At 47.5% G+C, this 14,977-nt stretch overlaps 1 protein-coding gene across 1 annotated transcript in view; it reads right to left on the reverse strand.

The window, feature by feature from the left end:
* LOC141974895 (antigen WC1.1-like) overlaps positions 1-14,289 on the reverse strand; it is a 69,424-nt gene extending 55,135 nt beyond the window's left edge. Inside the window, exons 1-2 of the mRNA XM_074934940.1 lie at positions 14,191-14,289; positions 10,416-10,730 (exon numbers count right to left, since the gene is read on the reverse strand). Coding sequence (XP_074791041.1) covers positions 10,416-10,730; positions 14,191-14,251 — 376 coding nt within the window. The 5' untranslated portion in view covers positions 14,252-14,289. The remainder of the gene's footprint in view (positions 1-10,415; positions 10,731-14,190) is intronic.
* Between the last annotated feature and the right edge of the window lie 688 nt (positions 14,290-14,977).

Here is a 14,977-nt window from a genome sequence, read left to right on the forward strand (position 1 = left end):
AGAAACCCTTTGTTTGGACACACACTTTAAACCCCAATATCACTGAGAATCCATAATTCTTAATATAGTTGTAATACAGAGATTTCATGATGATATTATGTGTGTCATAGGCTTTCATTGAGCATCTCACTCAGTAATATTGTACATAATATTGTATACAATCAGATGATTCAATTGCTTATTGCTTGAGGTTCAGCTCCCCTGTCTTTATAGCCCAGTAAACCTTTGCAATGTACTCTTTGAGAAGTAAAACTCAGACCAAGCTTCTCTCGCCTGCTGCATTTGATGCCAGGATGTCTCCTCCCCAACTTGGAGCTTCATAGTTTTACCTAATATGTAAATGGACCTTTTTCATCTCTACCTGTTGACCGGGCTGGTCAGAGAAGCAAACACATTCCTTTGGCAGACCTGTTTGCCAACTCCCCCTGACATGCCTGGTTTAAACACACTTTAGTCATTATTCCAGCCTGTACTCATAACTCCTTGTATACACTTCATACATACGATATGTAAGAATATCAATATCAGTGACTTATTAGTTTTCCAATATTATACATGCCACCTATCAGACACAGATTATGACATCAGTGAATTGGGGACACTGAATTGGCCCGGACATCTCAAACTCTTTACCTGATACCAGTGAGCCCCTCTGGCATTGAGACGTTGTGAGTGTCACACCCACCAACTCTGTCCACCTCCACACCCATACTAACTGTTAGGATATAGATATTCAGGCCTGTCTGCAAAAGCCTGTACTTTAAGAATTTAGGGGTATTCTTATCACTTGGCTAGTTCTAGAGGTATAAAAGAAAGAATCAAAATCACTGTCTGCTGGTGTAAGGGCCCTCTCTTACTGTGACTGTTTGAGGCCCTGTTCTTAGGCTAAGGCCTTTGGCTAAGCAGCAGAGGCAGCCATAAGCCAGGAAGCGAACAGTCACATCCTCACATTCCAAACTAGTCACATTGAAAGAAGGTGCTATTGGGCTGTTAGGAATACAATCCTGTCCTGAATACAATCCTGTCCTGATAATTCCTATCACCTCTAGAGAAAGGGAAGTGCCTAGAAAATGTAAAAGGAAACTTAGTTTGATAGCATCCTGTCTGGCAAGAACTCACTTATCAATAGCTGGGATGTGAAATCCTCACTTCTGTATTGTTTTGTCATTAGAGTTCCCACTTTGCTATTGTCTGTCTGCATAATCTCTGTCTGGTTCTGTGATTGTTTCTGTCTGCTGTATAATTAATTTTGCTGGGTGTAATCTAATTAAGGTGGTGGGATATAATTGGTTAGCTAATCATGTTACAATATGTTAGGATTGGTTAGTTAAATTTCAGTAGAATGATTGGTTAAGGTATAGCTAAGAATATTACTATATAAATTAGGGGCAAACAGGAAGTAAATTGGGATTCGAAAATAAGGAAAAAGGAACTTGTATTTAAGCTTGCTGGAAGTTCACCCCAATAAACATCGAATTGTTTGCACCTTCGGACTTCGGGTATTGTTGCTCTCTGTTCATGCGAGAAGGACCAGGGAAGTGGCAGAGTGAAGGAATAAGCTCTCTAACACTAACCACTGCTTCCAGTCCTCTCATGTCACCAGTCCTAGCTACAGCCAGGCCAGTAATTGTTGTTTTGGTTCAGACAGCAAACCGAAAAATCAGAAATAATATTTGATTCAGCCCTGAAACTGTTTGGAACTTGTCACAAATCAGAACAGTCCATTGTGGGTCATACAGAAACTGTGTGTGCTCCCTCTTATAACCTTTAGACAGTGATTAGGGCACTTGTCTGGGAGACACTGGTTTGAATCCCTACTCAGGAGCAGGAGCTTGAATTCAGGTACTCTATCCCTGATCCACAGGTGAGTGTGCTACTCACCAGGCCGTGAACTATTCCAGGCTGGAACGCTCTCAATGTCTCCTGTTGAAGCTGTTCCACTTTAAATGTTCCACCTCTGAAATTTAGGAAATGATTAGTGAAGGTACAGGTCACCAGTGGGTGTGTGCAGGGGGAGGCAGTTTGGAAGGGGTTGGACTGGATTGGCCTGGGGCATGGCTGGGGAAGGAGTCCCAGGTCGGTCAGGGGAATGGGGGCCCCAGCTCAATGTGCGGCTCAGGCTCCATAACCAAGGTAGGGTGCAGCCCTCCAGTGATCTGCTGCTGTGATATGTTTATGCAGCAGCATAGGGCAGGAGACAGCAAGGAACAACTTCTTACATGTTAATGGCTTCTAGAGTGCCAACTAATGGCTTACTGGGATAGGAAGGGGAGGGGGAGCTGGAAACATTGAAGAGGGCTAAATTTTACAGAGACTGGTGGGGCAGGGGGTGGAGAAGGAGAGAAAAATGGCAGTCTCCTCTCACACACTTAAAGTTACTGTAACAACCATGTGATAAAAGACTTTCAAGATTTTGGGACAGATGGATGGAATTTTTCTTACTGACCCTCTTAGCAAATACCCATTGCAAACATTTCAAAGCACAACCAGTATTCCCATTCCATTGTGACAACAGGTACAAAGGCAGGTAGCAGCACTAAGGAATCACCAAGCAACCATGTGGCCTAGTATAGAGACCCCTGGACTACGACTATTCCTAGCTCTGCCTCTGGACTTCTGAGTGTCCTTGAGCAAATCACTTCACCACTCTGTGCCTCAGTTTCCCATCTGTATAATGGGGATAGGGAGGTAAAGCTGTTTGTGATCTACTGATGAAAAGCGCTATATAAAATTTAGGCCTTTTTGTCATTACCTAGCTACAGTTTGTGTCAACTGCAAACCTAGGTGAGAACTACAACTGTCTAAATGATCACCAACTCTGACAACAAACACTTCTCTTTCTTTTAAAAAAAAACCTAGGAAATTCACTGACGGAAACCTTCATTAGTGCAGGGGTAAGGTTGCCCGGAGGTATCTTGTGCTCTTCCAGAATGCTGAGTTCAGGAAACTCAAACCCCTGAAAACATGTGTTAAGGTGCACACCCATGCAACATTAATTCTCCCCTCTTTGAGCCGTGATCCAATATAGTCATAGGACAAACATGCACACTTTGCCTTTGAAAATATCACTCAGGGAATAGGGCACATGACAAGAGTATCACTGAAGCAAATGCATATTCTTTGTTAAGATACAACTTGTTTTTAGGTGAACTGTACTGAACAGCCTATACTCGCAACCCTACATCTGTCCAACACTCAAATACTCAGTGTACCCCCAGAACGAACCACAAACCTGTTAAATTTGACAACCCTTTTTCACCCTTGTCACCCAATCATGCTTCCCCCCCAGCTCCAAAGAATGCACTGCCACACCCAGTCTTTTGGGAGAATGTTTATTTTCTTAACAGAAGTTAGAACATAAGAATGGCCATACTGGGTCAGACCAAAGGTCCATCAAGCCCAGTATCCTGTCCTCTGACAGTGGCCAATGGCAGGTGCCCCAAAGGGAATGAACAGACAGGTTATCATCAAGTGATCCATCCCCTGTCACCCAGTCCCAGCTTTTGGCAAACAGAAGCTAGGGACACCATACCTGCCCATACTGGCTAATAGCCATTGATGGACCTATCTTCCATGAATCTATCTAGCTCCTTTTTGAACCCCGTTATAGTATTGGCCTTCACAACACACTCTGGAAAGGAGTTCCAGAGGTTGACAGTGCACTGCATGAAAAAATACTTTCTTGTGTTTGTTTTAAACCTTCTACCAATTAATTTCATTTGGTGGCCCCTTGTTCTTGTATTATGAGAAGGGGTAAATAACACTTCCTTATTTACCTTCTCTATACCACTCATGATTTTATAGACCTCTATCATATCCCCCCTTAGTCGCCTCTTTTCCAAGCTGAAAAGTCCCAGTCTTATTAATCTCTCCCCATACAGAAGCCGTTCTATATCCCTAATCATTTTTGTTGCCCTTTTCTGAACCTTTTCCAATTCCAATATATCTTTTTTGAGATGGGAAGACCACATCTGCATGCAGTATTCAAGAAGGTGTGGGCGTATCATAGATTTATATAGAGGCAATATGATATTTTCTGTCTTATTATCTATCCCTTTCTTGATGATTCCCAACATTCTGTTCATTTTTTTGACTGCCGCTGCACATTGAGTGGGTGTTTTCAGAGAACTATCCACAATGACTCCAAGATCTCTTTCTTGCATAGTAACAGCTAATTTAGACCCCATCACGGCATGTGTAAAGTTAGGATTATGTTTTCCAATGTGCATTACTTTGCATTTATCAACATTAAATTTCATCTGCCATTTTGTTGCCCAGTCACCCAGTTTTGTGAGATTCTTCTATAGCTCTTCACAGTCTGCCTGGGACTTAACTATCTTGAGTAGTTTTGTGTCATTTGCCAATTTTGCCACCTCACTGTTTACCCCTTTTTCCAGATCATTTATGAATATGTTAAATAGAACTGGGCCCAGTACAGATCCCTGAGGGACACCATTTACCTCTCTCCATTCTGAAAACTGACCATTTATTCCTACCCTTTGTTTCATATCTTTTAACCAGTTACCAATCCCTGAGAGAACCTTCCCTCTTATCCCATGACTGCTTATTTTGCTTAAGAACCTTTGGTGAGGGACCTTGGCAAAAGCTTTCTGAAAATCTAAATACACTATATCCACTGGATCTCCTTTGTCCGCATGCTTGTTGACCCCCTCAAAGAATTCTAGTAGATTGGTGAGGCATGATTTCCCTTTACAAAAAACATGTTGACTCTTCCCCAACAAAATATATTCATCTATGTGTCTGACAATTTTGTCCTTTACGATAGTTTCAACTAATTTCCCTGGTACTGAAGTGAGGCTTACTGGCCTGTAGTTGCCAGGGTCACCTCTGAAGCCCCTTTTTAAAAATTGGCATCATATCCAGTCATTTGGTACAGAAGCTGATTTAAATGATAGGTTACAGATGGACAGTTAGTAGTCCTGCAATTTCACATTTGAGTTCCTTCAGAACTCTTGAGTGCATACCATCAGGTCCTGGAGACTTATTACTGTTTAGTTTATCAATTTATTCCAAAACCTCCTCTAATGACACCTCAATTTGGGACCGTTCCTCAGATCTGTCACCCAAAAAGAATGGCTCAGGTTTGGGAATCTCCCTCACATCTTCAACAGTGAAGACAGATGCAAAGGATTAATTTCGTTTCTCTGCAATGGCCTTATTGTCTTTGGGTGCTCTTTGAGCATCTCGATCGTCCAGTTAGCAAACCAACAGGAAATTTTTTTTTTCCTTCCTTGGTCTCAGGGCCACCCCATCCAGGGGTCTCTGGCACTGCTGCTCCTGGCAGTTTCCCAGTTTCAGTCACCTCTGCTCCCTTCTCAGACCCTAGCTGCTTCCACAAGCCCCTGGCCCCTTGTTGGCGGGATACACCACAGGAGCTAACTCCCCTCTGGTGTGTCTTCCCCTCCCCAGGCTGCAGCCTGTCTCAGTCTATCTTCCCAAACTGCCCACGAACAGCCCTTTACAGGCCCAGGTGTAGCTCAGCCCTCTTCAATTGGCTGGATTGGACTCACCTACTCTGGTCCAGGGAGCTGGCTTAGCCAATCCACAGGGACCAGCTACCCTGTGAAAATCCTCTTACAACCCATTCACCCTTATGTAGGACCCCCTGTCCACTCAATTACCTTTAGCACCAATCTCCTTATAGGTTTTGATGGATAGGCCTGGGCTCTTTTGAATCTCACCTCCAGCTCAGCAGGGTTCAACTTCCTTATATTCTTCCCATATGAATTTATTTGGCAGTGCCTCCACTCTCTTCGCTCCTTCCTAGTAGGGTTGTATGGAAGCTGAAAGGAAAATTCTAACCAGAGGGTAACCCCCACTTACTTGCCAGACAGCTGGAGACTCCCAAGAAATAACACAAACACATACAACATATTCAACACAGTAATTACATTTTACAGGAAGTAAATATAGCACAACATGGTAAAACACTGCTCTCAGGGCCACTGGTGCCCATGCTGATAGTACCCATTAGTTTCCCATGAATCTAAACTCCTCAGTCACTGCACAGGGGCTGATGATCGCTGCTCTCAGGCATCCTCTTCATGCAGGAGTCAGGCTGCTTCTGCTCCTGGGATTTCCCCTCATCACAAAGGGGTGCAGGGCTCAAGGTGCACATTGCAATAACATTACTAAAAATCCTAACTTTAGTCTCCTTCCCTAGTGCTCAGACACACTCATAGCAGTCAGGCAGCTTTGACTTGCAGTCAGAGCAAAGTTTGCCATGTGGTGGTGGATTTTACCTTAGTAGCTGAAGCACTAATTCAGCCTGGCTGGGTGGGGAATATTCCCAATAAAACTCTTTAACCGGGGAGTCACCTTGAAAACGGAAAGGCCCAGGCTGAGGGATGTTGCTGCCCAGGGGCCAGTTCTCAGGGGGACCCTGCATGAAGACCTGGGACTCACCACACAGCCAGTCCTGACCTTTCCATAGCTGGCTCCAGACTGCTCGAAATTGGCTTCTTGTCTCTCCAGTGCTGGGCATCTCATATCCTATTGGTCAGACTTGCTCGTGTTCCCAGGCTTTCTCTTGTCAGTCAGTTGATTCTGCCCCCCTCCTTTCTCTCAGACATGGCCCCTCCTCTGAGCAGCGGGCTGGTGGCCACCCAGACACAAATGCTATCCTCCCCTGACCTGACACGGCACCTATCACTGACACGGCACCTATCTCTCCGCTCTCTCTCTTGGTAGCCTCACACACTCTGGGTCTGCCCCCTGACTCCCAGGTACAGTGCTTCTCCCTGAGGTACTAGCATACAGAGCCCCAGGAACCTAGGTAAACCCATCATTAAACACACAGACTGCCTTCATCTCCCACCAGGTGCATTAATGAGGATTTTTGTTAGTGAATTTTAACTTAATTCCACAGTTACTGACATGCAAAGTTGTCTGTCCACAGGCAGTAAGGAGAGTCTGGCCTTCATCACAATGAATGAACAATGGCCTCCTGTCCCTGAGAGCACCACTGACAATAAATAGTGTGAGAAATGTTCAACTCTAGCAGTGACTGCAGGGCTATGTGCACACAGAGGTCTCTGTCCTCCATAGTGCTTTGTGTAGGCAGCTGCACCGGTATAACAGTGGTGTAAAGTGGGCCTTACACATCACCACTAGTCAACTGCACCCACTCGCCACCTCTAAGCTGATTGTTGCCTGTGAAAAGTAGATGTAGTTGAAGCAAGACCAGCTGGCTCTGTGAGACGAGAGGCATGCTCCAAAAGGGAGCTGTTAGCAAAATCCATACTGTGCTTATTTCCAGATGAGAGCCTGGATGTAAGTGGATGGTGTAAACTGGAGAAGCCACGAGGCTGCTCAAAAAAGAAGTGCAAAGCTGGTGGACAGGGATCCTATTCAATAGCAATATCTAACAATGCCATGCTGTGTGTTGGCCTCTCTGCTCGCCTCCTGTACTCCTGGTGTGTACAGGGTTGCTGCCTGGTGTGTAGATGAAGGGAAATGTGATGCATTTCCCTTGGTGCAATACAGGTAATTGGCCAGATAGGTTTTGTGTGGGTGCAGGGTGTGAAAGCCAGGGAGGGGCCATGCAGACATCAGAGGTGGGAGAGAGGGAAAGTGGCAAAGCCACTGAGCTGATTACTGACTGGTAAAATGGGGCCTTTCAACATCCAGCCAGTGCTCGTCAGGTGTGGGGAGGGTCATTGTGCAGACTAGTACATGTGAGCATTGCCCTAGCACAGACTCAGGGCAACTTTACAGCAGCTGTGTCTGGGGAGCAGAGCTCTCAATCTACCAAGGGCCAAATGTGGTGCCAATGTGTGATACAGACCCAAAATGAAGGACACACACTGAGCATTCATGCAGGGAACTTAAAATGCCAAAGAATCTTTTCCTTTAGTGTAGATGTCTCTTTCTGTAACCTCAGAGCAATGATTCTTTATTTCTGAGGTAAATTATTGTCAGTAATAACTGTGAGGGGACACTCAGTTCATTGGTCGCTTTGGTACCAAGATGAGTTACAGGAGGTACACTGGAGCAGGATGGATGGAGTTAGGGTTTCTCAGACAAGTAGGTTTCCATTTCATGTTTATTCAGCATCTACCTTGTAAATGCTTGTGCCTAATTCCCAGATAGCTGGTCGAGTTCCTTTGTACCCTCTGCATCCTCCCCAAATCCTCCAAGCAGCACCAATAGGCCCAGAAGGTCAGGGTTTACAAGCCCAGAGCTGCGGCTGCAGAGACAAGAACAGGCCCAGCAGGGAATGGGGGTGTGGCTGCCAGGCTCCCACTTTTGGCTCCTCCCATTAAGCAAAGGAGCTGCTCTCTGCACTTGTGCATTTCTGGTATAGAAACAGTGGAAATATGGGTGGTGCAGCTCAGGCAGGTACACCTCAGCTGAGACACTGCAGCTGCAGAGCTCACTGCACATGGGAAACCCAGAATGAAGCCCAGAGAGAGACTCTTCACCTCGGCCCCAGTAGATCCATGCACCTGTGCTGAGCCTGGCACAGAGACTGAGAGGGGAGCCAGTGCATCTCCATGTGCTGAGGGTTACTCCACTTTAGGCCCTGTTGAGAAGGCCCCCACTGTGCCCAGCATATTTCTGAAGGAAAGTTGGGGGGGCTTATGGTGACTGTGGCCCCTGTGTTCTGACACAGGGCCAAGAGGGCACAGGGGAGGGGTGACCTCCCCCATAGTTTCTGGGGATACTGTCACTGAGGATGTGTGGTGTTTAGATGCTGCTTGTAATTATTAGAACTGGGAGCACTGGCTGTTGGGAGTCTGAAAGGACAGGAAACAGGAAGGGGGGGGAGTTGAGGAGGCGGAGTGAGAGCTACCGAGGGTGCAGCAGCAGCTTGGTAAAGAGGTTTCCACTTTAAAAATAAAGTCCTGTTGAAGTTTTTAGTACCCTGCCTAGTTGCTACAACAGGATGGTAAGTGAGTGGCAGGGTGTGAGGGGGAGACACACAAAGCACTGACCCCAGTGATCAGACGTGACCTCACCATTAGCAGTGATCAGGGATTTGCAGAGAGATGCAAACTGAGCTAATCAGAACAAAGAGGTGTTGTCGCTGTTCAGCCAGCTGCAGCGACCAATGTCCTACACTGAGGGCAAGTCTACAGTACAAAATGTAGTTGACCAAAGTTATGTGAATGTATAGCTGCCACAGTAATTAAATCGCTTTTGCGTGTCCACACTACACTCCTTGTGTTGGTGGTGCGCATCCTAACCAGGGGCGCTTGCACCCATGGGCGGCACATGAGCCGCCCATTCGGGGAGCCGAGCCCCTAGCCCTGCCCCTTCTGCCTGAGGCCCTGCCCCTCCTCCGCCCTTTCTGCCCCCCATCCCCTGCCAGAACCTTGAGCCCCCGACCGTGGCCACTGCCCCCTGCCCCCGCCGCAGTGCCGGGCCACCCTGACCAGCCCACCCGAGCGCCCCCAGCCCCAGAGCACTGGGGGCCCCAACTATCCCAAGTCCCGGGGCCCCAGGCTGGCACGTGCTAGCCCCAGCCCCCTTGGGGAAGAGGAGCAGCCTGCCTGGGCTGAGACCAGGGGGAAGCAGCAGGAAGCCGGAAGGGGTTTGCGGTGGAGCGTGGGTGGGGCCATGCCTGGCTGTTTTGGGAGACAGCCTCCCCTGGCCTGCCATACCCACTGCCTATGCTTGCATCGATTTAACTGTCAGTGTGGAGCATTTTGAGATGACTTCAGAAAGGCAGCAACGGTCAATGTAAGCAATGCAGCATCTACACTGACACTGTGTTGACCGAACTACATCGACCTAAGTGCTACGCCTTTCATGAAGGTGGAGTTATTATGTCGGTGTAGTGGGCATGTTACATTGGCAGGAGCCAGGTGGGCTGCAGAACAAAGAGCTACGCACCATGTGGGAGTTTTCTGCCAGACCCTGCGGGGGGATTCGGGGAAGGAGGGCAGCCATGTGGAGAAGCGTAGCCAGTTTTTGCCCCCTGCACCTACCCCCAGCTGTTTTGGCCCCTCCCCTTTTCCACTGTCAAGCTCAGGGCTCCTCTCCTGCTGCCTCAGGGAACTCTGGGGAAATCTACACAGCAGTCGTCCCCCCCCCCCCCGCCCCGGCTCCCATCCCAGCTCCAGCAGCCACAGGCAGGGTCACATCTGCTGCTGCTGCCCTTGGGAGACACTGAGCTTCTATACATAGGCACCTACCAGCACAGACCTGCTAATGGAGCCGCCCCCTGCCCCACCCTTACTCCATGACAGCTGCCTGACCTGCCCAGAGGATGAAACAGCCTGCTCATCCCCAGTCTACCCAGGACAGCTCAGGGAGAGACTGGTCAGCTCCACACAGACCTCAGTGCAGGGCACCCTCCAGCTCTGAGTCACCAGGAATGTCACACATGGATTCAGTCCCTTCTCCCTCATGGGGAGTTTCCTACAGGGACAGGTTGGCAGAGTTCTTACCTGAGCAGATCACTCCGGTATCAGCAATATGAGAACAGTTGACTGCACCCCATCCCATATGTCTGCAGTCCCAGAGAGCTGACTCGTCACCATCACAATCAACTAGAATCAGCCAAGTTGGTCCAGATCCTTCTCCAAAATGAGCCCAGCCAGGGGCACTGACAGCAGATCCACATCCCAGCTGCTTACAAACCACCTCAGCATCTTCCATGTCCCAGGGATCATCACACACTGTCCCCCACAGATCGTGGTGTTTAACCTCCACTCTCCCGGCACAGGGGCTGCTTCCATTCACCAGCCTCAGCTCATCAGCACCTTCAAAGAGACACAGAGCAGGGTTGCAGACAGCGCAGAGCCCATCCCCTCTGGCTTGGACAGTATCACACAAGGGCCCTGGGCTTTACTCCCTGATCCCCCAGTCAGGCTTGTCACTGGGGAGGCAGCATGAGGTATCTCCTCCCCTCTGAGCTCTCTGGGCTGGTGAATGCTGAGCACCATCACTGCTGTGTGATTCACCACCCTCCCTCACCACCCCATCTCCTTCCTTCGACCCTCCTCCCCCATCACTCACTTGAAAACATGTTTCCCCGCCCCACCTCTCCCTGGCGCCAGCTCCTCCAACCATCTCCAACAACCTCTCCTGCCTGGAAAGGAGTGTTGTGCTGCCACTTTAAGAGTAAGAGGCTTCCTGGTCCTGTTTGCAGGCTCGGGACCAAGAGCTTTGTAAGGAAGTGGCAATCTGGGCCTTCAGCAGACAGACTGCAGAGAGCCCACCTAAACCTAGGTGGGGTAAGTTGTGCCTCTCTGACTTGTGAAGCACTCTGCTTTGTCTCTCTCTGTTTTGGGGTTCTTGTGTGTGAGGGTTCTGCATTCTAAGTAATAGAGTCACATTACGTTGCAACCTTCCAGAAATAGTATTTCATATGTTTATCTAACTTCTCTGTGTTTCTGCTGTGAACATAACATGGAGAGCCAGACATATCCCACTATCCTGCTCCCCCTCCCCTCAGACTTGCTGCTGCTCGGCCCATTCAGTGCCATGCCTCCACATGCAGCCCCCTGCCACTCACTGCTACTGGCCTTCCTCCACTGTCCGAGTCACTGCTCCTCTCAGAACTGTCCTCCTACACCCGCTTCAAATCTTTCTCATAAGGAATTAGAGAAAATGTTTTTCCACATCTGCATTTACCTGCTGGTTACAAAGTGTAACTGCAGATTTGTGTTATGCATATGTTATCCTCCGTTTTTATAAAGCACATTTCCTCTCCAGTAACAGGGGCTGTAACTCCATCCTGGGGGTGAGGGGACATCAGAAGCCTCAGAGCAGAGAGCTCCCCCTAGCTGCAATTACAGCTGTATAGTGATGGGGAGCCGTGTGTGTGTGGTGGGGGGGCACTGTTCCATATAATCTCATGGTGAAAACAAACCCCTTCCCCAGAGCACAGTGACTATTATGGGAAGTCCAGGAGCTCTGGACCCACCTCCATGTCCCCTCTTGTTGAGGGGATTCATTCTATGTCACTGAGTCCGATTAAGAAACTTGATGTCTCTTCCAACCCTTCCCAGCTCTGTGGGAACCCACATGTTGGGCTTGGGACAAAAGAGTTTACTTTGTTCATTTCAATTTATTTAAAGGTATTTTTCTGTCTGGTGAATTTTATCCCCACGTTATCTCTCCACCCTCAATCACACAGGTAGGTATTGTTCCCTTTTTCACAAAAAGGGAACCTGAGGCAGTGAGAAATGAAGTGAGATGCCCCAAGGTCACACACTAAATCTGTGGCAGAGACAAGAACAGACCCTAATCGCCAGATTCCCAGTGCAGGGTTTTCACCATAGAACCATCTGTAAGTTACACAGGGGGCAGAGACTGTGGACTCATGTATTCCATGGTGTCCTCGCCACAGCAGTGACTGGGGGTTAATTATTATTATTTCCTTTTAGTGCCGTTCCCAGAAGGGCATATCCACTGCAGCATGTTTGTGCTCTGGTTTGAGAAGCCACCATCATGTTACACCTGCCTCTTGATCTTTGTGGCCCTGAACCAGCAAAGGCTTTTAGTCACAGGGGACTAACTCATGTGCTTAATGTTAAGCTCGTATTTAAGTGTTTTGTTGGAAGGGAGCTTATAATGTACATTAGCTCCTATAGAGTGATGGGTTGATTTTAAGATGTCCCTGTTGTTTTTAAATCCCTTTGTGCTGTAGTCCCTGGCTGTATTTGAGTCCCCTCCTTCCTTGAGACTCTTTTTTATTTCAGTCCAGATTGTGGAACTCCCAGGAGTCGTCCCACTGACTACACTGGCCTCCCTGGGACTGCTCCTGTCACAGAGGGCTCAGCAATGGCAGGAAGAAAGATGGGCAACAATGTCACAAAACCATTTCTGTTCTGCTGCAATTTGTTTTGTTTTTCTAAAGTTTTGACAATCAAAGATGAAAACGTTAACCTGCTAGATTGTCGGTTTCACCACTGTGAAACTTTTGGGTGGAACCAGAATCCAGCCGTTTGGTAGGTGTCCATTTGTAGATTTGTAAAGTGCCCCGTTATTGAGGGAGGGTGGCAGGGAGTTCAGCACCTCTTCTAAGCTGCATTTAAATCCAGCTGATAAACATTCTCATGGACTGTTGGGTAATGAGCTTTTAACTAGACACAGGTGTGAGGGGGACATTCCTGTTCCACATGGAGTCAAATTTAAAGACAAGAAAAGGAAGGTTGAAACCAGCCTCTATTATTACTCTGACCAGACTGTTGATCAGTGGAGTCCAGGGCCACCTTCTCTCCCTGCAGGGTACGAGTTCCACCCATTGTAGGTAATGGGAGTCGCTCCACCCTGCTGGGAGAATAGGGCCTTCTGGTTTAACATGGCGCATACCATGGCAATTTGGTTACCCAGGAATCCCAGTGGAATTCTCTGCGTTTTCACTCTGGTAAAGGTCAGTTTTATCATGAGATCAATCTCAGCATCTTCTGTGGGAATTTCTTGGGAAGTTCAGGTAAAATCCCCCACTTCAGAAAATGTCCTTGCTCTGGAATCCTCAGCACCTACCCTCCGAGGCACAGAGACGTTGCAGAGCTATCTGTGATCTCTACATAGCAGCTGTGGTACCGCAGTTTGTCTCTAGCTAAATATTTGAGGTTTCTAAAATCTGACTTTCATCTTCAGCTTCACCTGTTCACACTGCAGCTACAGAACAGCAGCGTCTCAGACTGCAGCAACTCACAGAAACAGGCTGCTACTGAACAGTTCAGTATCCTGACAAGTGCATCATTCAAACCCTGCTGAAGTTGCCCAGCATGTTGGATGCACACAGGACAGCAGTGTTATTTTAAATGGTATGGAGTGTATATCAGGAATTATTCACAGGTTCCATACACAGGTAAAGAGCTGGACGGGAGATGAGGCTGGAGGTCACAATACAGAAGCTCACTTTCCTTTTCTTGTGGTTCGTTTGTTTAGCAGGAATTTCTAAGCACTGAAGCCATTAGTTCACTGAAACCAACTCTGGGCTCAGAGTGCTACAAGACTGGGGTATTTTATAAAGTACACACAGTCTGGGACTGGGTCAAATCTATGATTATTGCAAATATATAAACCTCCTCTCTCAGAATAACCAACAGGGAGATAATTACACATACACATTTACTTAAACCCAATTGCCTGCTTTCCCTTTGTTTCATTGATTTCTGGAATAAAACTCCATTTCTAGTGGATTCAAAACTCTCTTTCTAGTTCTTGTCTGCCCAACTCATCCAGTGAAATAAAGCAGGCACTTACCCATGGTGTCCTGAAGAAAGAGGAGAAACCAAAGCAGCTGAGTGGAGAGATGTCCCTTCATTGCCAGATGGACTTGCTGTCCCCTCCTGACACTGCACTGGCTGCACCTAAACACCTGCCAGGGCTCCTCTGTGTCTGACAAGTGACAACAAAGCAGTGGAAGGGAAATATATAGATTCAGAGGCTGGCATCAGCTGCCAGAAGGAACCAATAGAAACAATATTCACCTTTTTAGACATTATCAGAGGGTTTATCTAAATCTTTGTGCAGCTAAAACATCCAATACAATTCTAAAACTCTGGCTGTGACCATATATGAGTGACGAGTCCGCTTCTGATGTCATGTTCGCTTCAGTCTCAGATCATCATGTAACCACCCTCCTTGGCATAGGGCAGAACAGTGTGAAAAATGATTCTGTCTTTTTAGGCGAATAAAAGTGAGCCTTGAATGCTGTTCCTCTGATAAATTAATTAAGAAAACAAATGTAGGGAAAAAAGAAACCTCTAAAATTGAACCCCTCAGAGCTGTGCGTGTCCAATTGTAGCCAGGCCACTAAAACCACAGAGCTGGGATGTTACCACTGGGGTCAGCTGTATCCAAAGGAGAGGGGAACAACCCCTGCTACCTTTGTGGAACACAGACTGCTCGGGGCTTCCTGAATGGCAGTGGTATATTAGTGGTAGGAGTGTGTCATGGAGCTTCCTTTTTCAGATGTAACCATCAGTGGCAGCAGAGTCTCAGAGGGCTTCCTGTTCACCGTGTTAGAGCTTGTTCTTAACACTGACTG

Source organism: Natator depressus, chromosome 1, assembly GCF_965152275.1.
Source record: "Natator depressus isolate rNatDep1 chromosome 1, rNatDep2.hap1, whole genome shotgun sequence".
In the NCBI taxonomy this organism is placed as follows: Eukaryota; Metazoa; Chordata; order Testudines; family Cheloniidae; genus Natator; species Natator depressus.